General features: G+C 46.8%; 1 protein-coding gene across 1 annotated transcript in view; it reads right to left on the bottom strand.

Annotated features, from left to right (window-relative positions):
• Positions 1-27,004, bottom strand: part of TRAPPC10 (trafficking protein particle complex subunit 10) — a 74,552-nt gene that overhangs the window by 12,457 nt on the left and 35,091 nt on the right. Inside the window, exons 7-17 of the mRNA XM_020883575.2 lie at positions 24,556-24,803; positions 17,917-18,063; positions 17,235-17,349; positions 16,329-16,405; positions 15,482-15,573; positions 13,347-13,487; positions 12,938-13,050; positions 9,865-10,379; positions 8,911-9,052; positions 7,008-7,166; positions 5,987-6,216 (exon numbers count right to left, since the gene is read on the bottom strand). Coding sequence (XP_020739234.2) covers positions 5,987-6,216; positions 7,008-7,166; positions 8,911-9,052; positions 9,865-10,379; positions 12,938-13,050; positions 13,347-13,487; positions 15,482-15,573; positions 16,329-16,405; positions 17,235-17,349; positions 17,917-18,063; positions 24,556-24,803 — 1,979 coding nt within the window. The remainder of the gene's footprint in view (positions 1-5,986; positions 6,217-7,007; positions 7,167-8,910; positions 9,053-9,864; positions 10,380-12,937; positions 13,051-13,346; positions 13,488-15,481; positions 15,574-16,328; positions 16,406-17,234; positions 17,350-17,916; positions 18,064-24,555; positions 24,804-27,004) is intronic.

Here is a 27,004-nt window from a genome sequence, read left to right as displayed (position 1 = left end):
GAACAGCCCTTCCGACAGGTATAAGACGTGATCTCATTGTGGCTTTGATTAAACTTTCCTGATGATCAGAGATGTTGAGCATTTCTTTCATGAATTTGTTGGCCTTCTGTATGTCTTCTTTGGAAAAATGTCTGTTCAGATCTTCTGCCCATTTTAAAATTGGGATTTTTTTTTTTTTGTAATTAAGTTGTATGAGTTCTTTATATATAGACACGTATCACATATATGATCTAGGAATACTGTCCTCCACTCAGCAGGCTGCCTTTTCACCTCACTGACAGTTTCTTTGCTGGGTAGAGGCGTCTTAGTTTGATGGAGCCCCATTTGTTTAGTTTTGCTTTTACTGCTTTTGGTGTCAGATTGAAAAAATCATCACCGAGGCCTATGTCAAGAACCTGCGCTTTCTTCCAGGAGTTTTACTGTTTCAGGCCTTACTTTCAAGTCTTTAATTCATTCTGAGTTCATTTTGTGTACAGTGCATGTGGCTCTCCAGTTTTACCAATATCTTTTACTGAATGTCCTTTCTCCAACATATATTCTTGTATCCTTTATTATAAATTAATTGACCATATAAGCAAAGACTTATTTAAAGGCTCTCTATTCTGTTCCACTGATCTATGTGTCTATTTTCATGCCAGTATCATAAACACTGAATTACTATAGCTTGGTAATGTAATTTGAAATCAGAGAGCATGTTATTCCCAGCTTTGTACCTCTTTCTCAAGACTGTTTTTGCTATTTGGGGACTTTTGTGGTTCTGCACAAACTTTAGGATTATTTCTTCTATTCCTGTGAAAATTGCCATTGGAATTTTGAGAAAGGCTGCACTGAATCTGTACATCGCCTTGGGTAGTATGGACACTTGAACAGTAGTAATTTTTCCAAAACATAAGCATGCAATATCTTTACATTTATTTGTGTCTTCTTCCATTTCTTTCATTAATGTCTTTTCAGTTTCAATACACAAGTCTCTTACCTTCTTTGTCAAATTTATTCCTAGGTGTTTTATTCTTTGATGCAATTGAAAACAGGATTTTCTTAATGTTTCTGACAGCTCTTTATTAGTGTAAAGAAATGCAACAGATTTCTGCACATTGATTTTGTATCCTGCAACTTCATGAAATTTGTTTACTAGTTCTAATAGTTTTTTGTTGCAATCTTTAGATTTTTCTATATATAAAAAGGGGCTTCCTGGTAGCTCAGCTGGTAAAGGATGCACCCGCAATACAGGAGACCTGGGTTTGATCCCTGGGTTGGGAAGATTCCCTGGAGGAGGGCATGGCAACCCACTTCAGTATTCTTGCCTGGAGAATCCCCATGGACAGAGAAGCCTGACAGGCTACAGTCTATGGTGTCACAAAGAGTTGGACACAACTAAGACTAAGCAAACAATAGTTTTTTGTTGGAATCTTTAGATTTTTCAATATATATAATATCATGTCATCTTCAAATAGTGAGTTTTATTTCTTCCTTTCCAACAGGGATGACTTTTCTTTTTCTTGCCTAATTGCTCTAATTTCCAATACTATATTAAGTAAAAGTGGCGAGTGTCCCTGTCTTTTTCCTAATCTCAGAAGAAGAGCTTTCAGCTTTTCACCATTGAGTACAATATTGGCTGAAGGCCCATCATATACAGCCTTTATTATGTTGAGGTACATTCCCTTTATTCTGACTTTGTTGATAATTTTTTATCATAAATGGATGCTGAATTTTGATATGCCTTTTCTGTATCTATCAACAAGATCACATAATCCCACTTGATCATGGTGCATAATATATGTTGAATTTGGTTTGCTAGTATTTGGTGCAGGATTTTTGTACCTATGTTTGTCAGAGATATTGGTCTGTAATTTTCTTTTCTTGTGGTGTCCTTATCTGGTTTTGGTATCTGGGTAATGCTGGCCTCATAAAATGAGTTTGGAAGAGTTCCCTCCTCTTCTATTTCTGGGAAGAGGTTGAGAGGACTGGTACTTGAATGTTTAGTAGAATCACCAGTTAAGACATCTGGTTTTGGGACTTTTGTTGGGGGTTTTCTAATTTCTGATTCAATTTCCTTATTAGTAATCAGTCCATTCAGATTTTCTATTTCATCATAATTCAGTCTTGGTAGGTTGTATGACCCAACAGATGTTGGCAATTTGATCTCTGGTTCCTCTGCTTTTTCTAAGTCCAGTTTGAACATCTGGAAGCTCTTAGTTCACGTACTGTTGAAGCCTGGCTTGGAGAATTTTGAGCATTACTTTGCTAGTGTGTGAGATGGGTGCAACTGTGCAGTAGTTTGAACATTCTCTGGCACTGTCTTCCTTTGGAATTGGGAAAACTGACCTTTTCCAGTCCTGTGGCCACTGCTGAGTTTTCCAAATTTGCTGGCATATTGAGTGCAGCACTTTCACACCATCATCTTTTAGGATCTGAAATAGCTCAACAGGAATTCCATCACCTCCACTAGCTTTGTTCATAGTGATGCTTCCTAAGATCCACTTGACTTTGTGTTCCAGGATGTCTGGCTCTAGGTGAGTGATCACACCATCTGAGTGGTTATCTGGGTCATGAAGATCTTTTTTGTACAGTCCTTCTGTGTATTCTTGCCACCTCTTCTTAATATCTTCTGCTTCTATTACATCCATACCGTTTCTGTCCTTTCTTGTGCCCATCTTGGCATGAAATGTTCCCTTAGTATCTCTTAATTTTCTTGAACAGATCTCTGGTCTTTCCCATTCTATTGCTTTCCTCTATTTCTTTGCACTGATCATGAAGAAGGCTATCTTATCTCTCCTTGCTATTCTTTGGAACTCTGCATTCATAGTAGTCTCTTACGACACTGTATTTCTGTGAGGTCAGCTTTAACACCTCTTTCCTTTCTGATTTTGAGTTCTCTCTTTTGTTCTTGGCGAGTCTGGCTAAAGGTTGGTCAATTTTATCTTGTCAAAGAACCAGCTCTTAGTTTCACTGATCTTTTCTATTGTCTTTTTGGTTTCTATTTTATTTGTTTCTCCTCTGATCATCTGTAATTTCCTTCCTTCTATTAAATCTGGGCGTTGCTCTTCTCTTTCTAGTTCCATGAGGTCTAAAGTTGTTTGAGACTTTATTTCTTGAGGAAAGCATGTATTGCTATGACTCTCCCTCTCAGAACTGTTCACAATGAATCTCAGAAATTCAGATATGTTACATTTCCATGTCTATTTGTCTCAAGGTAGGTCTTTATTTCTCTTTTGGTTTCTTCTTTGACTCACTGGCTGTTCAATAGCACGTTGTTTAATCTCTAGATATGTGTGCATTTTGCAGTTGTCTTCATGTAATTAATTTCCAGTTTTATACCATCGTGGCTAGAAAAGATGCTTGATATGATTTCCATCCAATTAAGTTTACTGGCTTGTGTTGCAGCCCAACATATACTCTATCTTGGAAAATACTTCATGTGTAATTCAGAAAAATGTGTATTTTGTTGTTTCTTGATGGTATATTCTGTAAATGTCTGTTAAATCCACCTAGTCTAACATGATTAAGGCCAATGCGTCCTTATTCATTTTCTGTCTGAGGGATCTATCCATTTATATGAGTGGAGCATTAAAGCCCCCTACTATTACTATATTGCTATTTCTTTGTTTAAATATGTTAATATTTGCTTTATATTTTAGGTGCTCCTATGTTGGGTGCCTAAGTACTTACAAATGGCACCTTCTGAATGGACTGACCCCTTTACCGTCACCGAACTCCCGGCCTTGTCTCTTACTAACAGTCCTAAAGCCCCCTTTGTCTGAAAAGCGTGTAGCTGCTCCTTCTCACTGGCACGGAGCAGCTTTTCCATCCCTTTACTCTCAGCTTGTGTATCCTTACAGCTAAAGTGAGTCTCCTGTAGGCAACTTAAAGATGGGCCTTTTTAAAAAATATTTATTAATTTATTGTTTACTTGGCTGTGTGGTCTCCGTTGCGGTTACGTGGGGTTTTCATTTGCAGCACAGGAATTCTTAGCTGTGGCACGTGGGCTCCAGCTCCCTGACCAGGGATCAAACCCGGGCCCCCTGTGTTTGGAGCGCAGAGTCCTCACCACTGGATCACCAGGGAAGCCCCAGATCTTGGTTTATAATTCATACAGCTACTCTGTCTTCTAAGTGGAGAACTCAGTCCATTTATATTTAAAGTAATTATTGATAGGTGATGCTTATCGTCATTTTGTTAATTCTTTTCTGGCTGTTTTTAAAGTTCGTCTTTGTTCCTATCTTCTTCTCTTGCTCACTTCCTTTGTGGTTTGATGCCTTTCTTTAATAGTATATTTATATTCCTTTATCTCTTGTATACTTAACTATAGGTTTTTGCTTTGTGATTATCATGAGGCTTATATATAACAAATTATATTTATAATAGTCTATTTTAAGTTGATTAACAACTGAAGTTTGATCTCATTCTAAAACTCAACATTTTAACTCCCTCCTCCAATGTTTGCTTTTGAGATAATTACATTTTACATCTTTTTATCTTGTGTATCCATCCCTCTTAACTAATAATTGTAATCATAGCTATTTTCACTTTTTAAAAAACCCTTCACACTAGCTTTATGTGACTAATCCATTACCTTTATCAAATCCATTACCTTTCCATTGTGTTTCTGTTACTATAATTAACAGTATCTTTTCATCTTAAAGAAATCTCTTTAACATTTCTTACACGGCCAGTTTAGTGGTGATAAACTCCTTTAATTTTTACTTGTCTGGAAAACTCTTATCTTTCCTTCAATTCTGAATAAAAACTTTGCCACATATTCTTGGTTGGAAGTCTTTTCCCCCCAGCATTTTAATATATTGTGCCACTCCTTTCTGACATCTAGTTTGCTGCTGAACCCCTCTAGTGTATTTTTCAGTTCATCTATTGTACCCTTCAGCTCTGAGACTTTTATTTGGTACGTTTTTATGCCTTCTCTCTCTTTATTAAAGTTCTTGCTGTTTTCATCCATTTTCCTCCCAGGTTAATGAGCATTTATGACCATTACTTTGAATTCTTTATCAGATGAATTACTTATCTCTGTTTCATTAAGGTTTTTTGCTGAGGTCTTATCTTGCTCTTTCATTTTGGAACATACTCCTCTGCTCCACTGTTTTGCCTGACTTTGTGTCAGTTTCTACCCAGTTGATGAAGCAGGCACCTCTCCCAGTCTTGACAGAGAAGCCTCATGTAGGAGATAAACGTTCCACTTTGCCCCAGCTCTTGGTTATCTCTGTGCTTGCTCAAGCAGCCTATTATATTTTCAATGGCTCCACAAGCTAAGGATGTGCCAAGACCTGTCAATGTCCCAAAGGGAGGATCTCAGCAACTACCTTCAGGCTGTTTGGAAGCTAGACCCTCAGGCAGCAAGCAGCTTTTAAAAGTATGACAGAAAGACAGTCCCGTGGGACCACAAGTACACACTTCAACCCTTGGGTTGTTCAAAAGCCCTCAGAACAGATATCTGTGTTACGAGACATGGACAAAATCAGAGTAAGCATAATGCTAGTGCAGGTTCTGTGGGCTGAGGGACTGTGGACTTAGGACTAAAGCTATGAATCTCTCAAATAACTATCAATAGATACCCATAGCAAAGGATAAAATGACAGCACGTCTTCCTTGCTAAGTACGATGTGATGTTTCAGGGAACAAAAAGTGAAGCACACCAAGACACAGAACGCCATCTAGCCTAATCACCAGGACAAACGGACCACAGAGGCAAACCTACTACCTTCTAAACAAAACCTGTATCTCTCACAGTAAATTGTCCTTCCTCAAGGTGGGACAGAAAAGTTAACAGCCTGTTTGCCTCTGTCTTTGCAATATGTACCCCTTATCTAAGGAGGGGTGATTCACAGATATAGACGCTAAACCCCACCAGAACCTGTGGTGTTAGGAACTGGGAAATCTGCCCCCTCAACAGAAGCCATTTCGAATGTGCTGTCTTCAAATCAAGGACAGGCAGAAGCTGCCCCCCATAGGCCGCACAGCTCCAGCCCCTCCTTACTTTGTGGTCCGTGGTAGCCATGCAGTAGCCAGTCTTCTGCGAGTCCTTATGCTTTCCATGGGGCTCTGTCACCCCCAGCAGGGTGCTCTCCCCTCCTGCTGCTGGAGCCGAAGGTAAAGAGAGAACTTCCAGTTCAAATTCGATCAGGTGGTACGTGGGTGCAGCCGGCAAACTGATGCTGGTGACCTTGTCGGATGACTGAACCCGGAGCAGCGCGTCAGAAACCTTTTCTAGGAAAAGGAAAAAGTCACCTTTAACACAGTGCCTCCGTTTCCTTGCTCCTTTCTCCTCTCGTAGATCACGGCCCCGTAGTGAAGTTCCAGCCCAGCTCCTGCTGCGCGTACACACTTGCAAGGGTGTAACCAGGAAGGATTACAGAGGGAGGGAGACAGGAAAATCAGGAACAAAATCCCCTGATACGAAGCAGCACTGCATGAAAGCTGTCTGGTCGAGCTGGGCTCAAAGAATTGTCACTATGGTCAGTCTGAAGACAGAAAAGAGACACCTGAGATGGCCTGTGTCCCAGTGTGAGGTGGCCCCACCCCATCCCACCACCAGACCAACCCCCACTCAGGAAGAGTGTTGAATCCTTCCGTCTCCCAACCTCAAGGCTGGGGACTGTGGGAGATGGGATTTTTTTAGGGCTTCCAACCAGTGCCTTCAAAGATTGATTTGTTTTTGCTTTTTGCAGAGGAAAGTTGAGGGGTGTGGAAGGAGGCTGGAGGCCACCAAGGCATCACCAGGGAGCACAAGCCAGGCGGTAATGCTCCATCACAGACTATAGCAAGGTACACACCGCCTGGGCGAAGGGCACTGCACAGTTCTATGTCTATCCCCTCAAATGTCACGCCACGTCTAGGGGCAGGGTTACTGTCCACCTACAGGTGGAACGCTGCTAGGAGAGAGCTGCAAGGAGACAGGTCCTTGGATGCCACCTGAGGATGCACAGATGACAATGCCTTAGAGCCTGATGGTATGCAACAAGGCCAAAGGCCCACCTCCACCTGTGAGCGCCCGTTACCTCTTGTGTTAGAATAGATCACAGCTTTGTTCTCCTCAGGACACAGGATAAGCATAGCGTCTATGTTGCTGAGCTGGAGGCTGTCCCCATTTTTTACTGTATAATGGCCAGTAGTGACAGTGAACTTGACCTTCTGAGGAATGCCAGCCAAAAGGCTATCTAAAGGGAAAAAGACGGCAATTAGCATTGCTATCAACCAAGATGACCAATGGAAGGCCTACTGTAAGTTAGACCAGTGTGTTTTCTCTACTAGAAAAGATCTGTTCATTCTAAATACTCCATCCATTCACTCAGCGTCTATCCGTCCACCCTCACTTTTCATCTCAATTACACAGACTGCAGAGCTGAGGGGCCCCTGCCTGGAATAAGAGAATCTGTGAGCGTGGGGGAACCTCATCACCACCTCAGTTCAGAAAGCTAGGGGTCATGGTGGCAACCATGTCTATGAGGGTCTCAAAATGTACCTGTTGTCAGTTACTAAGAGAGAATCAGATAATAGCCACACTAGAGAAAAAAACTAATGAAATCGCATGTGCTGCTGCTATTCAGATTTTCCTCTGGCTTTTTCAGGTCAGGCCTCTTCCAGATCTTTGGTTCAGCAGCAGCTTGGCAGAAGATACAGCTACATTTTCTCCTGGATGGAAATGGAGGGGAGGGAATGGGCTGAGGTTTCTGAGAATCGGCTCCAGGGAAGGCCGAAGGAAGAAGCAAGAGACAAGACACAAGGAGGAGGAACGGCCGACAAGAACCAGGGAGGGGAGGTGAGAGGTGGTAAGGGAGCGAGGGCCCAGAGGAGCGTGGAGGCGCACGCCAGCACCTCCCAGCCACACGGCCCAGCCTTTCTCACAAAAGGGTCTCTGATGAGCAGTCATCTGTGAGACTGTGCTCCACATCTGAGCGCCTTTCCAGGAAGTCAAGGGAGTAGTTTAAAAGCGTAAAAACGGGGAGTTTGGAGAGATTAAACAGCAAAAAAGCTTTCCTTGATTTTTTTCCACAAATGGAAGAAATGAGCAAATAAATACACTGCTCCCAGCCATTAACTGAGACACTTAATCATTAGTGTTTTACTGAAGTGCCATGTCGTCTTCAATAATTCGTTTATACCAAGTCCTCCTAGTTTGAGAACTTAACAAAAAGGACAGCAGCACTGAATTCTCAAATGCCATGCCAGGGGTCAAGGTTAATCAACACTTTCAATGGAGAAGACTTTTGATCACAGCATAGGTCATAACTAAATCTAGCATTTAGCTTTGGAATTCTAAGCAGGAAACTGTAATATTTACTGATTAAACTCTCTGCAGCAGACATCAGCTGATTTAGCCAAATTTTTCTTATTTTTCGTATTTTCTGATATGGAATGTTTAGTAAACATTAAAGTAGCAATTACAGAGAAGCAAATATTCAGATGAACAAAATAGCCACAGGTCCCAGGCAAAATCTCCATGATGCTCCCCACAGTGTCACCTATAGAGGACACGGTCGCAGAGGGCCAGAGTGCAATGCAGGAGAAAGCCTCCTCTTATGTGACTCCCTTCAGTAAAGGAGCAAAGCCCACCCCAGACACCTGCACAGTGCCCCGCCCACCCCAGCCCTCAGACACCTGCACAGGGTCCCGCGCCCCGCCCACCCCGGGCCCTCAGACACCTGCATGGGGTCCCTCGCCCTGCCTACCCCCACCCCAACCCTCAGACACCTGTACAGGGTCCCATGCCCCACCCACCCCGGGCCCTCAGACACCTGCACAGTGCCCCATGCCCTGCCCATCCCGGGCCCTCAGACACCTGCACGGGGTCCCGCGCCTCGCCCACTCCAGGCCCTCAGACACATGTACAGGGTCCCACACCCCGCCCACCCCAGGCCCTCAGACACCTGCACATCGCCCCTCCCACCCCGGCCCCCTTACCGGCCAGTGGCTCCACAAGCAGCTGCGGCTCCTGTGAGTATACGTCGTACTGCACCAGAGGGTAGATGTGAGGAAGCACAAACCACACGGGACCCAGCGAGGCACACAACTGCCGCAGCGTGTACGTTCCCGGCTCCCTGGCCTACGGGCGAGACACGCGTTGGCACCATCGTCCCCACCTGACAACGAGCTTCTCAAGGGAAGGCTGAGCCATAGCCCCCGAAGGGACCGCTGTTCTCACCCTCTTTATCCTGCTGCTCTGTGCTAACACGTCTACATTCTGGCTCTTCAAAAGATCCCTCAGAATCTCTTAGTAGAGATCTGGGTGAGTAACTGATGCTTAAGTTTGACCTGACGCTTCTAACAGTGCTTTCTCAATTTAACTTTATCTGTGGCATTCTCTTCTGGAAAAGGTATTCAATGGAGACAGGGAGCGTGAAATTTAAGACCTGCTCCAGGACTAGACTGAAAACACATGTGGCGAATAGCCATACGTTCCACTGACCCAGCCTCTGTGCAGGCTCAGAGGAACTAACAGAACATGCTGCGCTGGGGGGGTGGGGGGAAGATCTGTATCGAGTGGGCAGAAGATACTAACATCCATCTGAGCGGCCACAAAAGGAAAAGAAAGTTTCACGTGAGAGTGCTGCCTCTTTGAAACATCCTCATTTTAACAAATGAGGATACATTTTAATACAAAGCGAAAAAGTCTAAATCCAGTGAGAATGCAAATAGTTATCTACGTTAAGAACTTTATGCACAACTTATTGACTGCCTTACAACTATGCAAGTATAGAAGATTTTTTTCAAAACACCAGTCTATTTTTCTGTAAGGATAAACCAGAGCCAGGCTAATGGAGCAGAGGCCACCACTGGACGCTCAGCTTCTCCAGACGGTGCTTGCAAGCACCACCGTTCTGACCGCCCCAAAGCCAGCTGCTGCTCAGCACATACCTGCGTCCTGAACACGATGGTGTTGGACCCCGGCTGCAGGGTCACGCCGGCACACCTCAGCACGTGGGCCCCGTCCTCCAGAGCCAGGCCCGAGGACGCCTCCAGGGACGTGCTGCTCTCCTGCCTCCGCAGGAGCATGTGGACGTTCTTGCATATGATCCCTGTGGTGTTCAGGGAGTTGTCGGAAGGACTCCTCTCAAACATCTCGTAGAGCTCCAGCGCGGGGAGGCTGCTCTGGGATGTGGGAAAGGGCGAGGCCTCTGCCGGGAAGCTGACAACCCCATTGGCCATCTTGTGCTTGGTGAGCCACTCGGCGGTCTTCCGGTAATTGTTCTTCTCGATGCTGAAGTGGACGTGGATGGCGATCTGCTCCACGGGGATGGGCACGGGCATCTGACTGCACACAGTTACCTCCACAGACAGGACGCCACCCACGTGGACCACGGCGTTGGCAGGGGTGAAGCGGAGGTCGCGCAGCTGTGCGAAGGAGTGCATAGGGAGGGCAACCCTGTGACCTGTGGACACACAGTACACGTTTCACTCCCCAGTCACACTGTCAGAGGCTCAGAGAGAGCAGGACACAGTCACTGTCACGCCGGCCGGAAGCAGTGACGTGTGACAGAGACAGTTTGGACCTTCCTGACCCCATGCCATCTTCACACACCAAAACGAGTTACTCTGTCAAAAGCAGTTATTTGTAAAAAGCAGAACAGAAACACATGCCCAGATACCTCCTGGAAATCATAAAACCTGAAGAAATTTAAGGTCTCTAACTCCTGCTTTCGCAAACCCAAGAGAAATACAGGTCAACTAACTCCTCAATTTCAAAATGAGATTTGTAAAGTCCAAATCCTAGAGCCGTTTCAGAAAGTCCACCACCCTCCCACCCACACAAAAAGTTCTCTAGTGAAGACGCCTGAGTTCCCCCTACATCTGGAATAAGTGAGCCCCGGTGTGTGCCACTCTGGGAGCTGAGTCAAGGATGCGGCGAGTCGGGATGGCAGTGAGTCCCAGCCCTCGGGCACCAGAGGGGCAAATCCACTGCACCCTCCACCAGCACCGTGTCAAGAGGACCCACCAGGCCGCTGGACTGACCAGGAGGTGTTTATAAACACCCAGTAACTGAAGGCTGTGCTGAGAGCAATGGTATAAAATCACAAGAAAGCAGGGACGGGCACAGGAGAGCTTCTTCACGGAGAGGCCACGGAGCGGGGGACAAGTGGAAGTCCACGGTCTCACACACAGCAGACGCGGCACACAGCCCTGTGCCACGCTGGCCCTGAGAGCCCCTCCAGGGGGCTGTGTGTGAGGGGCACACCCAGCAGTCACGGGCCACGTCGACCGGAGGCCAAGACCGCTGGGCACACTGACTTCCCAGCAGTCAGCAACGGCTGTGGCCAGCATGTGGCCCCCCCAGCTCTCCGGCTGAAGCCCTACTCCACGGAGCGATGGTGACTGGAAGTGGTTCCCCGGGGGGAGTTAATTAGGGTTGGGTGAGGTCAGGGACCGTCGGGCCCTTACAGAAGGATGCACCAGACAGCCCTGTCTGTCTCTGAATCTATCCATCTCTCTCCTGGCTTGTCTCCCCTCCTGCACCCCTGGTCATAAAAGGAGAAGTCAGGAGGAGAGGAGGCCTCATCAGGAACCAGCCCTGAGGGCGTGTGGCCCTCGGCAGTCAGCTTCCAGAAGGAACTCACTCAGACTGTGGCATTCTGTCATGGCCGCCAAGCTGATGGTGACAGTGACTGTTTAAGATAAACCCTCCTCCTGATGAACTGAATGCGAGAAGCTGAAAGTCACCATGAACCTAATCTCACCACACTGCAACGCGTATCAAGTATATTCGCTAAAGCACTCAGGAGGAAAGTCTGTCAGATCTACTGTCCTGTCAGATCTACACGCCCACAGGAAACACATTTCAGAAGGTCAGATGGTCTATAAGACACCTGACCCAGTGACTTCCAGGAGTCAGTGTCTCACAACCCGCAACTGCTGAGGGGATGAGTGCGGTCCCTCCAACCAACGGAATGTTATTCAGCCACTGAAGGGAATGAGACGCTGACACACACTACAACACAGGCGGATCCTGAAAATGTGCTGTGTGAAATAAGCTGGTCACAAAAAACCACACCTGTATGATTCCATTTACATGAAATACCCGTACCACGTATCCTCAGAGACGGAAGGCAGGCTAGTGACTCCCAGGAACCTGGCGGGGTGGGGGTGGGAGAGAAGGTGGGGGTGGGAGAAAGTTGGGAGGAAATGAGTATGGGGTGCGGGCTGCTTTTGAGGGGTAAAAGTGCTCTAAACTTCACGGTGGTGACGGCTGCACATACCTGTGACTAGGCTAAAAACCACTAGGCTACACACTGCAAATGGGGGATGACACGATATGTGAATTCTATCTCAGTAAAACCGTGACATTTTAAAAGGTTGGTGTCTGGAAAAAAAAGATGGGAAGATGGTCAAGAAGAATTGAGATGTAACAATCAAATGCAGTATGTGATCCCTGATTGGACTACTACAGGCCAGTGATTTCTAATATAAAATAATCGTAAAAACCCTGTTTGAGACAATGAGGTAGACCTGAAGAGGGCTAAGTTGGAAGCCCGAGCCAGAACACTGTCCTTCTGTGGGCAGGGAGTTTAGGGGACCACTCTTATTTTCAGAAGATGCTACACTATTCCAAAGTGGAGTGTTCCTCGTGGTCTGTAGCGGCTCTAAAGTTCAGCAGAAAGAAAAAAGTAGGAAGATATAGACACACGGGTGCTATACAAAATGCTAGCAACTGCAGAATCTAGGCAGTCAGTATACATCACCTGGTATATACAGTGTTATTCTTTTTGCTTTTCTAGGGCATCTGACATTTTTCATAATAAAGTTTTTTAAATCTTTATTGAATCTGTCACAGCATTCCTTCTGTTTTAAGGTTTGGGTTTTCTGGTCCAGGGCCATGTGAAATCTTATTTCCCATCTCAAGACTGAACCCCAAGCCCCTGCACTGGCAGGTGAAGTCTTTACCACTGGCCCACCAGGAATGTTCCTGTAACAAAGTTTCAGAAATGAGTCTCACCTGGGCTGTCCGTCTGCTGGCTGGCGAAACTGAGGATCTCTCTGCAGAAGTACTCCCGCTCATCCATGGTCAGGTGCTGGTCGCTGGCCAGGAGGCTGCTGGTCTGAAGGTAGCTGAGTGCAGAGTCAAGGGGCCGGAGAGGGCCACGTGGGGGGGCGCGCCACACACACAGCCCCAGTCCCAGGGGGTGCAGCCGGCTGGTGCGCCCCTTCCTCCAGGGTCCTAGGGACTCACGCAGAAGGCAGGCAGGCAGACACCTGACCAGCTTCTACCAACAGGGGCACATGTCAAGGCAGGCTTCCCTCTCCCAATTTCCAGGCACCTATGGACATGCGACTGTGGGCATTGCTGCTATACAGACAGACAGCAATTTTCCTATTTCACAAATGTACTCGACTTAAAAGGATACTTCTCAATCTGTCCAAGGCGTTTCTGACATTCAGCGAGCTGCTTCCTTGTGTGTGTGATTGGCAGCGCCCAGCCCTCAGCCAGGTAATTTTTCAAGGCTCCCTGAAGATACATCTCTGCCTTCTGAGGAGACTTCTTTCTCCTTGCAAATCAACAAACAGAAGCTTTCATAATGGGTCATGATAATCAACAAACTCAGACCTTTCATGGCTTGCTCCCCACCCTTGGTGATCTCGGCGACACCACGACACTGGTGCCATCCAGAGTCCTCCTCTGACCACTGCCCCCCGCCCAGCCCCCGAGGTGAGAAAGAACACACAATCAGGAACACATAACCGGACCCAAGAAACGTGCCAGGCTGGTAACCCCACACACGCTCTTTGTCCAGCATCCTACACTAGCTGAAGGGCCTTCAAAGTTCAGTCTCTGGATAAGAGTGTGAGGGCATCACTTATGACTTCAAGCTGCTGCTAGGCCGCCAAGCATGAAGGAGGGGGAAGGATCTGCCCACCAGCACAGAAGCAGGTATGGAGGAAGCTAGAAACCTGGGCTTGGACCCACCCTAGCTCCTGGAGACACACCAAAATAGAGTGGTTTCCATGGACCAACCAATGGGAGCTTGAGCCAACTCCAAAACTCAGGCCAAAGCACTGAGCAGGTTTCAAAGATTTACAGAGAACTATGAAGGATTTAAATAGCAACACATATCACATAAAAGAACATCTTCCCAGGCCCAATTTAAACCTTCAAGATATTCAGAACAAACCAAAGTTTAAAATACAATTAACGAAGCTTGCCCAAGCTTCAGTGACAACACGGATGCCCTGGCCTTTCCCAGAGGGCTTGGGACTGCTGATCTTGCAGGATAAAGGCCAACAATGAACAAGCATCTGCTCTCCTGGCATCTTGGGAGAAAATCTTAGCCCTCAGGACCTTACTCTGAAACAGTGAGAGTTCCCAAATTCTCAATTTCAAGCCTATCAAATTACATGTGCCAGTTTTTCCAGACTTTTCTGGTCCTCTCTCATCCTGTCATTTAAAGGGGCCAGAACTTTCCACCCTTCTTCAGTTAGTATCTCCAGCCAATGATTTGTACACTGTAGTGCAGGATGGGAGATCACTGCCACCCAGCCCCCAGAGACACAGGCCGAAGGCCACCCGGCTGGCTAGTCCATGGTGACACCAGAACCAGGACCCAAGTCTCCCGTTAGCAGGCCAGCATCACCCCACCGCAGTGCCAGCCTCAGGGGGCTGAGCTCATAGCATCTGAGGGCACGGCTTCTCTATTCCACTAAACAATAATAACTCAGTCCTCAGTACACCAGATGGAGATTCAAGAGACCCCACCTTGGCTCTGTGACTGCTGGCTGCTCCAGCCACACCAAAACAGCAGGATGTTCACTTAGATGATCTACTAATCCCTTCCCTGCCTACTCAACCAGTTACAATAAATTATTCTTTCCTGTTTCATCTAATAAAATTACAAACTGTATATATCCAGATACCACTTCAAACACATATTTCTTTTGAGAAAATAACCATCTTTTCCCTCATAACTTGTATCTTTTCCAGTGCTTTGAATTAGCAGCTGCATTGCCAGCCAGGGTTCTTCTCTTTGACAGGCTATTTACCAACTACATATGAAATACACCACATTTTGAGTCTTTTCTCTGGAATCCAACTCGGAAGCTGGAGCCAGATGAGAAACGTTCATGTTTCTGTACGCTCTGGCTCTCAGGCACTCAGAGCTCAGCCCTCTCTCCTGGAGGTGATACATGCACGTACTCCACGTCACTGACCTCGAGGGGACACTTACGAGCACCCAGAGAAAATGATGTAGAACACACACCATATACTGCATAAAACAGGGCACACATTATCTACATGTGTGTAACATTTATGCAAAAGTTCACTAAAGTGATTAAAGAAACACAAAGATTAGTAACAATTACTATGGTTAATAAACTAAACTCTGGTATTCAGAAGGAATCTTCTGAAAAAATGATGATGGTTGGTTAACAATTTACATTTTTATTCTACCAAGTTAGGTACACTTCATATTAATTCCTACATAACAAACCTATTACTACACATGGGAGATGTCTGAAATTCAGAGAAAAGTTCAAAATCAATTACATGTAAAACTCTGCCAGATCCTTTCCAACAAGCTTAGCAGATCGAATCCTCCCGATACTCGTGAACATTTCGATGGTGGCATGGGACAAGTCCTGTGGAAAAGCAAAGACCGAGTAATTCTGTACTTCAAATTTAATGCTACACAGACCTGACATTCATTTACCCAAAGCTAAAGCAAAAGACTTCCTTATTAATATAACAATTTTTTACTCAGGATCTTTCTGTATTATTTGAGTTTTTACAAAACAGTGATTTATACAAAGTCATCAACTTGTATATAAACTATGAACATAATAAGCAAAGAAACATGAACTCAGCAGGGATAGAATAATTTTTTTCAGTGTACTTTCCACATGCAGGTAACATTTTTAGTGTTTTTTCACTCTCTGAGTAACAGAGACAACTGTCAGATGCTCTTCAATTAACCGTGACTTGGGAACGCAGGTGGTCCACTGAACTTCTACTGCACTGCTTTCTAAGAATGCCCGAATTTAAGTCCTTTAAAATCAGGTACAATAAGCCCTGTTCAGGTTCAAACTGTTCCTCTATATACAGAAAATCATTCACTAGCCTTTCTTACAATTTATGCTCCACTGAAGGAGCAATCCCATGGGGAACAGAACGATAAATATCCAAGGATGCTTTTATGCCTAGTTATGGCACTGTGGATACCAACCCACCAACTACTTCAGGTGCATCCACAACTCCCTAGGGCTGAGGGAACTTAGCCCAGCAAGGAGGTCCCAGACACCAGCTCACTCCCAATCCCAAATACTATAAATGCAGCAAAATCTCACAGAGACAGGCTTTCTGCCACCGGTGGACAGGCAACACTTGAAATACTTACTAAGTAGTGCTTTTCAAAAGCTTCTACTGATGATAATGCTTCTTTGAGTTTCTTATAAGGACTCTGAGCTGTGTTGGCTTAAACAGAAAGAAATAAGAGTCCTTATTCATCTTCATTACATCCAGTCATGACTTTATGTTCAGCCGCAAATGTCACAGGTACAGGACTTTGTCTGATGCTTGTGGAAACTACCAACACAACCATGTCAGCTGAAACCACACTACTACTCACGTTCTTGTCCAGTTAACATACTCATGATGTAATCTAAACACTTTGTGCAATGCTTTTATCTTTAACTGAGGCTAGAAGTCTTTAAGCATGTGTTACAAATCCTACAATAAACTGAATTACTTTCAGAATGCTGTGAAGTGCTCTCAGGTTGAAACAGAGCAACACACACATCACACACTTTCCCTGATGAACTGATCCGAGTCAGCAGCAGTCCTCTCAGGTCACTAGGTGTGATTTAGTCAGCAATAGCCCTGCTAACTCACACTTATCATTATGCTAAAAGAATCAGTAATGCTCCTTTCAAAGTGCTCTATCACCTAGGAGCAATTTACTCAATAAAAGGACTTGTCTGGCCATATTATCAGAAAAATAAATCACCTGTAACTGGGGGAGATTGGTGCATTTAAACTTCATGAGGGCTGTACAAAGTCTTGACCAGCTCAATGTAAGCCTGTCAGAAACTCAGACACAGTTTTAAGAACCCTTATACTTTCTTAAACTATTTCTGACATCTCTTTATGTGATTAAAGGGTAAAATATCCTGTGTCTTAATCTGGTCAGCTGATAATGAGTGTAACTTCCCAAATAGTGAGCAGTTATATTGCCAGAATCTGAATTATACGTGCCAACCACAGCCCACGTTCTCGGTGATTTTGTGAACATTTCAAAAAGTACCTGTCTCAGGCCGCTCGGCTCCCAAACCTGCCAAAAGATCCACAGTCCTATTGAGGTCCTCTGAGTCAGGTCCCTTTTCTGACACAAGTCCACACAGATAGCCCAGGGACTTCAGCTGTTTAGATAGATACCAAATTTCAATTAATCTGCTATAAGAACCAGTAGAGAATTTACTAATTTATAGTTAACATCCATCTAAGCACAAAAAATTTAGCTTTCCTACCCAAAAGATTCTTGTCTGGATATAAAAACACATCTTGCTATGATCCTTTCAAACTCAAACCTTTTACGTGATCATCCTGGGAGTACCTCTGACTCTGGTCACTCGCAACCAGCAAGGTCTCCCACTCTGTTTGCACTGCCACCGGGCTTTCCTGCTGCCCACACAGGACCACTGTCCTCACCTGATTTCTGCACAGGCTTCACGCTCACCCTGCTTTGTCTCCAGCACCCTCATTCCCGGGGCAGAAGTCCATCTTTAGCATGAGCACAGCAAGTATCTGACGTCCACTGGAGTCAGAGACACTGGCAGGGACCCACCACGTCCATGTCGCTACGGACGCCCCTGAGGTAGCCGGCGCCCCCCAAGGAGGGACCGCATGTGCAGCACTTCCCCAACAGCGAACTCCATCCCTGCCCCGGGGGCACAGCCCAGACAGGCTCCCTCTGCACTCGCAGCTACCTTCTCCGTGGCGTAGCTCCACAAGCCCACGGTGTGGGCAACGTTCGAGTCTATCTGCGCCCGGTCACAGCACCCTTCTATCCTCTGCAGCACCTCCAGGCAGCTCAGGAACACCCAGCAGTCCAGGGCGCCGGGCGGCACGGAGACCTGTGGGGCACAGGCGCAGGCGCTGAGGAGGGCACTCGGGGAAGCCCCTCCCGGCAGCCACCCAGACTCTGCATGACCACGGGGAAGAGAAAGGGGCAGAAAAACAAGGGCAGCAGCTGAGCTACAGGAGGAAGGGCCACCTGTGCCCAAAGGCACTCAGTGGCTCACACTCCCAATGAGACGGAGGGCCTTGGCAGGGGTGTGATCTCAGCAGTGTACTCAAAAGCTTATTAAAGATGCCTACAAGAAGGCCGACTGTCAGCACTTACTCTAGGTTTGGAAACTGGTCACCTCTCAGTTTAAAGAGCACACACTCTGAAGGTGGGAAGCTAGACCTCAGATGACCACTGGAACACATTTCAGATCATACAGCAACACAGCAATCTGAGTATTAAGTAGATATTTGATGGTATTTGGGAACTGCTATTGATTTTTTAGGTGTAATTACATTTGTAAAAATGGACTCCTGTTGCTTGGGGATATAATAAACACTATACTGTCAGATATTCAGAAGTATCTACTGTATGTGATGGGTTCTAAGGTGGACTTTCCTCTACACTTCAGGGTCTCTGAAACAGGAATGTCTCACAACTGACAGCACATTCACGCCCACAGCCGGCAGTGCAGACTACCTTTTCGGGGGCACTGACGTCATGGGGCGTCTCACAGCTGGGGCCCCAGCTCCGGTGAGACCCGCCAGTTGGTCCTAGTCACAACGGGGACTAAGAAGTGACCCCACATCAGTTGACAGGGGAGGAGCTGCACAAGCTAACAAGATCAACTCCTGTAAGAAAGACTTCTTCAACACACCCTGAGCACAAACAGAAGGACCCGGCACCAACCGGAAAGACCCAGAGAATGCCATTAAACGCTCCCATACGTGCTAAATTGCCCAGTCTTTGAAAAAGCAGACAAACTACTTAGGTCCTTTAAATGAAAAATCAGTACAGAAAATAATGACATGATCAGAAGCAACTTTCATACGGTGATAAAAGTGGTATGACTCTCTTGTCCAGACAAGGGACCAACCTCAAAGGGATGCGGAGAGCTGGCCGGTGGGATGCAGCTCAGGGACCCTGTCCAGAGCATATGCCTCCCCCTCGTCAAACTGCGGCACTCTACCGGGGGCAAAGCTGAGAGGTACCAATAGCCCACAGAGGTCTCACCTGAAAGCCACGTATCTTTAGACGGTGGCAGGCTTGAGTTTTTCTGACAGCCACCCACCCCAGTGCCCCACGTCAATCACACCTGACAAAGAGCAAGCCTGCCTCCCACAAGGGACAAGCCCTAGACAAGCTCAAGGCTCTGCCAGTCCACCTGGAACCCGGCGGCACTCTCGGCATCTGGACACTTCACACACCCTAACGAGAAAGACACTGAGTGCCTTTCCATAGACTTCGGGGCCCTCTGGATAAACTCCTTTGTGAACAACAGACTTTTTAAAACTAATTTCTTCATAAACATTCTTTAGCTTTTCTTCAAGCCTCTCTCCTTTTCTGATATCAGTATTGTTGGTCATGGCAAGAGCTGTCTGACCATTTTCCAAGTATAAAATTAAAGACATTCTTTTGTCTTTTCTAAACCTATATTTTAAAACAATGCAAATACTGAAAACCCCAGTGTCCTATATGGACCACAACAGGGCCATGCCCGCCACACACCTCCCAACACGTCACTGGTGCCTCCTCATGAACTCGTGCACACAAAATCAACATGCAGGCATGTCTTGTGTCTGACTCCTCCAGCCAGACTCTGCGTTCACAGCCTCATCCACTCCAAGCTCGTTGATTTCTGCCGCCACATCCCCGTCTGCTGTCCGCACAGACAGCAGTGACCGCTTCCCTTGTACAGGATGGACATTTGGGTTATTTTCAGGGTCTTGCAGTTACAGTAAGGCCACCACGAGTGTCCCTGCACTGCCTCCTGGACAGAGCAGGGACAAATCACCAGCTCACGGGCAGCACAGGTTTGGCTCCAGCAGAGGCTGCCAAACAGCTTTCCTAAGATGGGTGCCCATTCCTTCTCTCCCTGTCAAGGTAAGAACTCCAGGTGCTCCCTGTTCTCACCAACACTTATCAAGCTCTTCTACTTTAGCCACTTGGGGTGGGGGGAGGTAGATTTCACTGTTATTTTAGTTTGCATTTCTCTATAATGAATGAGACTGAGCACCTTTTCATCTGCTTACTAGCCAGCTGCCTATTTTCTATTGATTTGTCAGTCTTTGAAGCTGATTTGTAGGGGTTCTTCCCATACTCTGGGTTAAGAGTCCTTCTTGACTATACAGCCTATGGACCTTTGTCTCCTCCTGGCTGCCCTGTCACCCCTCTCCGTGGTGCTGATTGATGACGAGAGGCCCTGATTTCCAGGCTGCCCGTTTTCCACACTCTTCCCTCCTGGCCAAAGCCTTTCTGTCCTGTTTAAGAAACATATGCTAATCTCAAGGTCATAAAGATACTCTCCCATATTATCTTCCAGAAGCTTTCTTGCTTTATTTTTCATAAAATAATAATTATTTGTGGATGGTATAAGATTCAGTTGACTCAGACCCATTTATTCATTGAGTCCATTTATATTCCATTTATTCAAAGTCTACCCCAGTGCCTTTGCTCCGACCTCACGTTTCTCCCCAGGTCTCAGCCGAGTCTCCAACTCTTCTCCACGTCTCCTCCTAATCAGGAGCCTCTCTCTGCCCTCACCTCTCACAGCACCCCAGCTTTCAACCCAAGGGTGGCTCCCCACTAGCTGTAGAATAAAAGTCAACTCTCAAGGTGATGTACACTTTCAAACCTGGCTTCCAAGAACTCTGGAGCCTCACCTCCATGCCCTGCCTCAGTCCTAAGGTCTACCAAGACTAAGCTCCTCAAGAGTTCTTTCTCAGCAGTGAGTTCTCTGCCTGAAACTCACTCTCTCTGCCCGCCACCCAAGCCATGTCCACCTGATGGGTCCTGACTCAGCTCACGGGGTGAGGAGGGGTGATGTTAGTCTGTGGTGCTTGCTGCTAAAAACAGTTCCCAGAGTGAGTGCTTGGCTCGCACAAAACAGGTGTTCAACGAGTAACTGCTGAATGGATGAAACTTTAAAATCCAGCTCACACAAGACCACCTCTTGACCCCCACCCCTGGACACGTCAGGCAGTGTCCATGAGCCCATGCAAGCTGCCCCCTCTCCTCAATTCCACCCGACCCACCCACCCCACCCGGGAACAGCTTGCTCTGATGGCCCGGCAGCTCTGGGCTCTGACAGCCCACTCACACAGCTGGCTCTGTGCACACACTGTGGGTTTCCTGAGGTCAAGCAGGACTCGTTTCTTCCTCATCTGCGGGTCCTCTCTCCCCTCACCACTGTGTGTAGTCAGCTGCTCTCTGAATGGTGCTGGGCAGTTCCTGCTCTAACCCTCTTTCCCTCTTCCTGAGGCTCACTGGCTCTTATCAACATCAACACCTTCCCCGGGTGCCGCCTGCTCCGTCCACTCCCACTCCTCTCACAGTTCAGGTCCTCCCTCAGGGCTCAAGGTCACATGATGAGCAAGTACTCGATGACCCAGAGGGTCGCTCCTCAGTAAAGCCTCTGCTCTGTCCTCCGTGGGGCCTGAACCCAGGAATGCCAATGCCAGCTGGCAGGTCTGGATGGCGGGCCTTCTCCACCCTGGTCAGCCTGCAGCTTCTCCCAGACACAGCCCTGCTCACACACCAGCAGGGCGTGGGCATCTCACGCACAGCACTGGCCAGTCTCTAGGTCCTGAAGAGTCCTGATCCTCTTGGCCAGCCCTGTCTGTGAACATAATCAGAATCTATGCTGATAAAGGACAAGCCGATACCAAGAAAAACGCATTAACAGAGAAATCCTTTGGGTAGTCATTGTAACAAACATAAAACGACATTCTAGAAAATATCTTCCTTAAATAGTTCTCACTTACCAATCTGGTAAAGATGAAAATATATACACTTATTACTTTTTTTCTTACCAAAGATGCAGGAGAAGAGTATTACTACTGTAACTAAAAATGGGATGATCTTACTAGAAGGCAATTTGATGAGGTACACTAAAAGTGTTAAAGACAAGTGCAGCCTTGAACTAGCCATCCTACGTGTGAATGCACTGAACAAGGGTGACAGACAAGGATACACACTCCTGCAACGGCAGACACTGCTGAACAATCTCAAAGTCCAAACAGTCCTTCTACACACAGAAAGGCCACAGACCAAAAAGAGAACCTCTTACTTTAGAAAAAGCAATGACACTTTCTTCTGCAGCTCTGTCTGTTTTCCAAATTTACGCAGGGAATACACTAGACTTTTGGTAAACGGGTGGGGGTGGTTTAAATGTTGTAGACAACAAAGAGATACTCTTTGTTGACGGAGTCATCTGAGCTCCCACAGACCTGATGCAACCTTAGGGCTATTACTCCTGACTCCAGCAGTGGTGTGGGCAGGTACCCTTTCCACATTCACACACTGCCAAGCCGGGAGCTGGCCCCTGGCCTCAGCAAGCACCGCCGGGAGTGATGACCCCAGGCCGCAGCACGGAGGTGGCATCTGGCCACCTCAGTGTCTCCTGCTCTCAGAGAAGATACTATAAATCAACTGAGGCACCAACAAGGAAGTCACCAGGACTTGCTTCACAAACCACAAAGAGCAAACACAGGCGTTTTCTGCAAAAGAAACATCACAATAAGAAATGTACAAAGTGGCTGCAGTACATATGCTTTTGGCTTAAAAAGGATAAATGACCAAACCCCACCCAGCACCACATGCTGGCCCAAGCTGCAAGCTGCCTGAGGACTGGCTCTGCAGCTGCGGCTCTGCCCAGCTCTGTCTGGGGGAACCCAAGGCTCTACGCTGGCCTCTGGCCATGGACATGACTGTCAACAACAATCACCAGAAAGAAAGCTAGCAGACACAGGAAATGAGTTCTAGTTTTGAGAGTGGAATCAAATATGCAAAAAAAATAAACAATTTTGATTGTCTCCATAAAATTTAAAGAAATTCTAAGAATAAACTTATCCACTTTATTGCCAACCGCAAAACTACCTTAAGATATAAGGACCACCCCCAATGCCCAACAACAACCTAGAGCGAGAATCTCAGATGAGAAAGTAGAGAGAGGAGTCCTCTGCCTGACGCCCCACATGCCCTCTCCAGTGAGGACACCATCACTGAGGCCTAAAGCGCCCTCCTGGGTGACCCCAATTTGAAAGTGCAAAGGCTGAACTGCTTGGGCTCTTAATACACTCCCATGTTTGCCCGTGATCCACTAACAAGAGAAAATCTCTCAGTAAATCTCCAGGCCCCATGAACACAGGCAGCCCTGTCCCATTAATGAAGCAATCCCCTCAGCCCTGGAGTCTGTACAGTTAGAGTGGAATAGCCAAAGAAGATTATCTCAACCTACTCGGTGACAGGTGGCCACAAGAACATCACCTCAAGGTGGAAAGTGTTCTTTTTTCTCATATGCTTGATTAGATGTGCAAAGAAGAAAAATAATTTGATAAAAAGTCCTAAATTCTCAAGTTTGTAGCTCAGCTAGGCTAGGCATCTCTTCTTTAGAAATTAGCAAAATAATTTATCTTATTGAGTCTGTTATTTAGCTTTTTAGGGAACATAAAACAGAAATGACTATGATATGAAAACTACCCTTACCGCCAGTGCCCTGGGTCTTCATTAACTGTGCCCCCAGAGCCCTGGTGTGGAGCCCAACAGAGAGGACTGCAGCCTGCCGGGAGGATCTGTGACAAGTTAATTATGTTACCTGTAAGTCACCTAACCACTTCCACATCCACTTTCCTCCTTTATAAAATGGAATTAGACCACCCACTCAGTTCTTAACTGGGGAGTAGGGGTGGGTACCTAAGAATCCTCTGAAAGTGTATGTAACATTTGGAGTGTGTATATGTGCATTTTTCCATGTAAAGAGGTCACTAAAACAAAAAAGGTGAGAACCCCCAGAATAGACAGTCATTAGAGCTCCCCTACCTCACTAAAATGTTTACAACACTACGGGCAGGAAGAGAGTCCAGAGCCCTGGGGGATATTAATCTAGAAAAATACTTGTTTCACTACAAACCAACACCTTCAAGCTAACTGTGTTCTTTCATACACGCATGCACACATGTGTTTGTAACATACCTCCATTAAACTGTGTGCTACTGATTAATGTGCACCGCTTGCTGTGTGTCACTCACATTGTTACCGGCATGCTCATGTGCAAATTCATGTATCTGAAAAGACAGCTCTGAAAGAAAACAAACACTACCTGCAAAACCTGATTCTGTGTGTCCCCCAGGTGAGTGATCTTCATCAATAAGGCCCAGCTCCCACAGAACAAGCCAGGGTTACCTTAAAAATTATACTGAGACACTGATCTGGGAGCCTCGCTGTGGGCCACTGTGCACTGCACTGTGCTGAGGGCAGAAGGTGCACTTTCTAGCAGTCACTCAATCAGTTGCTACGCCGACAGTCGGGACGCGGGTGACGGGGAAAGGAGACGACTCACTTCCAGGAGCTTCAGCTCCTGCACACAGCTGTGCAGCAGAGCTAGGGCGCGCTGAGCCACCTCCCACGGCCTCTGCAGGAAGAGGAGCAGGGTGCACTGGCGAGAGAACAGGTAACTGCGCAGATCTAACAGGGTGGCTTCTTGCCTCTGTATCAATTCGCGCTTCTCCATATCTATGGGCTTTCGGAGGATCAATCCATTCCAGCTCTTCACCGGCTGGCAGAAAAAAGTCAGCCAGTTCGCACCATCTAGACAAACACACATCGTGAAAGGCGCTGACTGCAGATTCCTTCACCTCACTGCGTGGGACCGTGAGCCCTAGGGGACTGACGGGCGGCCCGAAGCACCAGCCCCCCCTCGAGGCTGTGGGGGACCCGACAAGGGACATAGGACATGGTGGTGACTACAGGGACACCCACTCGGCACCTGGCATCGGGGGACAGGATGGAGGCTGCAAGGCACAACACTGTTCCGGGCCCCGAAGGTTGTGAACAAGCCAGGATGTGATCGGGCCGCCGGGCTGAGGGTCGGGGACACCTCAGGCTCCACAATCAGTCACCCGGGGGGAGGCATGAGGCCCAGGCGGGAGTGTGCTATGGGGTTCCTCCCTACCGTGTGCGGGGAAGCAGCCTGGCCACAGGACAGTCTTTATCTTTTTATGTCCACACTCTTCCTGACGTACTTAAGCCTCCTGCCTGTCTGCCACTCAACCCTGTCAACACCTGAGTCCAGCTCCCAGAGGAAGGGCCCGCAGGCATGAGGAAGATGTAGTAGTGGGAAGCAGAGGGGACATCCTCTAACTGTCAAAGATTTCCAACAAGGCTCCCCGATTCTAATAGCTCAAAGACTCAAATATGGTTTTAAATTAAACACAAGAGTCTACAATAACAGGGCCATTCAATCTAATGGAAAAAAACTTTTTAATCTACCTTCCTCTCTCACAGCCACCTCCTTGGATGTCCACATCTACACTGGCACGGTGGCATTGTTTCACGGCTGCAGGGCCAGCAACGGCTACAGCGTCCCTCACTAACTGAGCTGAGAGTCAGCGGCTCACTGCCCATACAGTGAGGTGTCCCCCCAGCCGTCAGGCCTTTCCTCAGCAGATCCCCCCGCTGGGGGCCCACCCCCAGCACTCTCCTGGCTCCCCCCACGTTTGGTCAGGCCTCTCTCGGAGAGCCTCCTAGGCCCCCCTCTGACAGTATACCGCCACCCTCCCCCACACCTGCATCTTCTGCCCAGCCTGCACTTGCTACCCTCGCTACCTGACTGAGTGACATGCTTGTGTTTCCATATGTCTCCCTTTCATGTAAACTCCATCAAAGAAGGAAGTCTGTTGTGTTCCCTACTGTGTTTAGAACAGGGCCTGCACGAGAGGGGTCTCGGGAAGTATGTGTCTGAATGAACAAAAATGAACCCCCTTATCACTTCACTGTAAAAGCTGGTCCAGGCTTACTTTTGGATTTTAAATTGCCCCAGGCTTATTTTAAAACTGAGAGAACAAAGAAACTATGTGAAATGTAATGTAAGAAACACGTAAGCTATTTGAGACACATACATATATATATATATATATATACACACACACATATATATATATGTATAATATGGGCATGTAAGATATAAGAAATGTAATTTTACTCCCTTTAAGTTTTCAAAATCTAATTAGTAAATTGCTTTAGTTATATGTTTCTGTCTGTGTCTCAGCAAAGTAAGAAATCCAAAGCTGAACTGCAAGAAAACTGACAGAAGTGGGCCTCAGTGGGTGACACCACATTACTCTGAGAACCAGGGCGGGGCCCACAGGCCAGGGGGCGGCCCCTGCACCTCACTCCCTACAGGTCTCCTAGCAGACACGACAATGGCTCCTGGAAATCACGCCTTTCTTCAGACACTGTGACAAAGGTTCCCAAAAGAACCCGCGATAAAGACATCTATTATAGCACTGCTTGTGGGAGCAAGAGAGAAACAACCCAAATGTCCAGCGCCGGGGTGGCTGAATCAAGTCTCAGGAATCCACACCATGAAGCACTCTGCAGCCACTGGCAGAAACAGCTTAGTGTCTCATCTGTCAGCCTAAAGAGATGCCTGTGATGGACCGCTAGTAAGAACAAGCTACAGACAAACGTCATGATAATGTGACACCATTTCTACCAAAATAAATACCAAGCAAAGAACAGTGAGCACAAACTTTTTTCTTTGTACATGGGTCACTGTGCTAATTTCATATTTTTAGAAAACTTTAAGACATCGTTAAAAAGATGAACACCGTTTACAACGGTGTCATGTAAGACTCACTGTAGTGAACACTCAAATATTACACAGACAACCTCTTAACCGAAGAAAAAGATCCCCACACTATGTTAACAAGCAGGCACAGAATCAGGAGCATCCCTAGACAGCTCAAGCTGTAGAAATGACACTTTATATCTGAAAACAACTCCTTCAA

This window comes from Odocoileus virginianus, chromosome 4 (assembly GCF_023699985.2).
Source record: "Odocoileus virginianus isolate 20LAN1187 ecotype Illinois chromosome 4, Ovbor_1.2, whole genome shotgun sequence".
Classification (NCBI taxonomy): Eukaryota; Metazoa; Chordata; class Mammalia; order Artiodactyla; family Cervidae; genus Odocoileus; species Odocoileus virginianus.
This window is presented reverse-complemented; position numbering and strand designations above follow the sequence as displayed.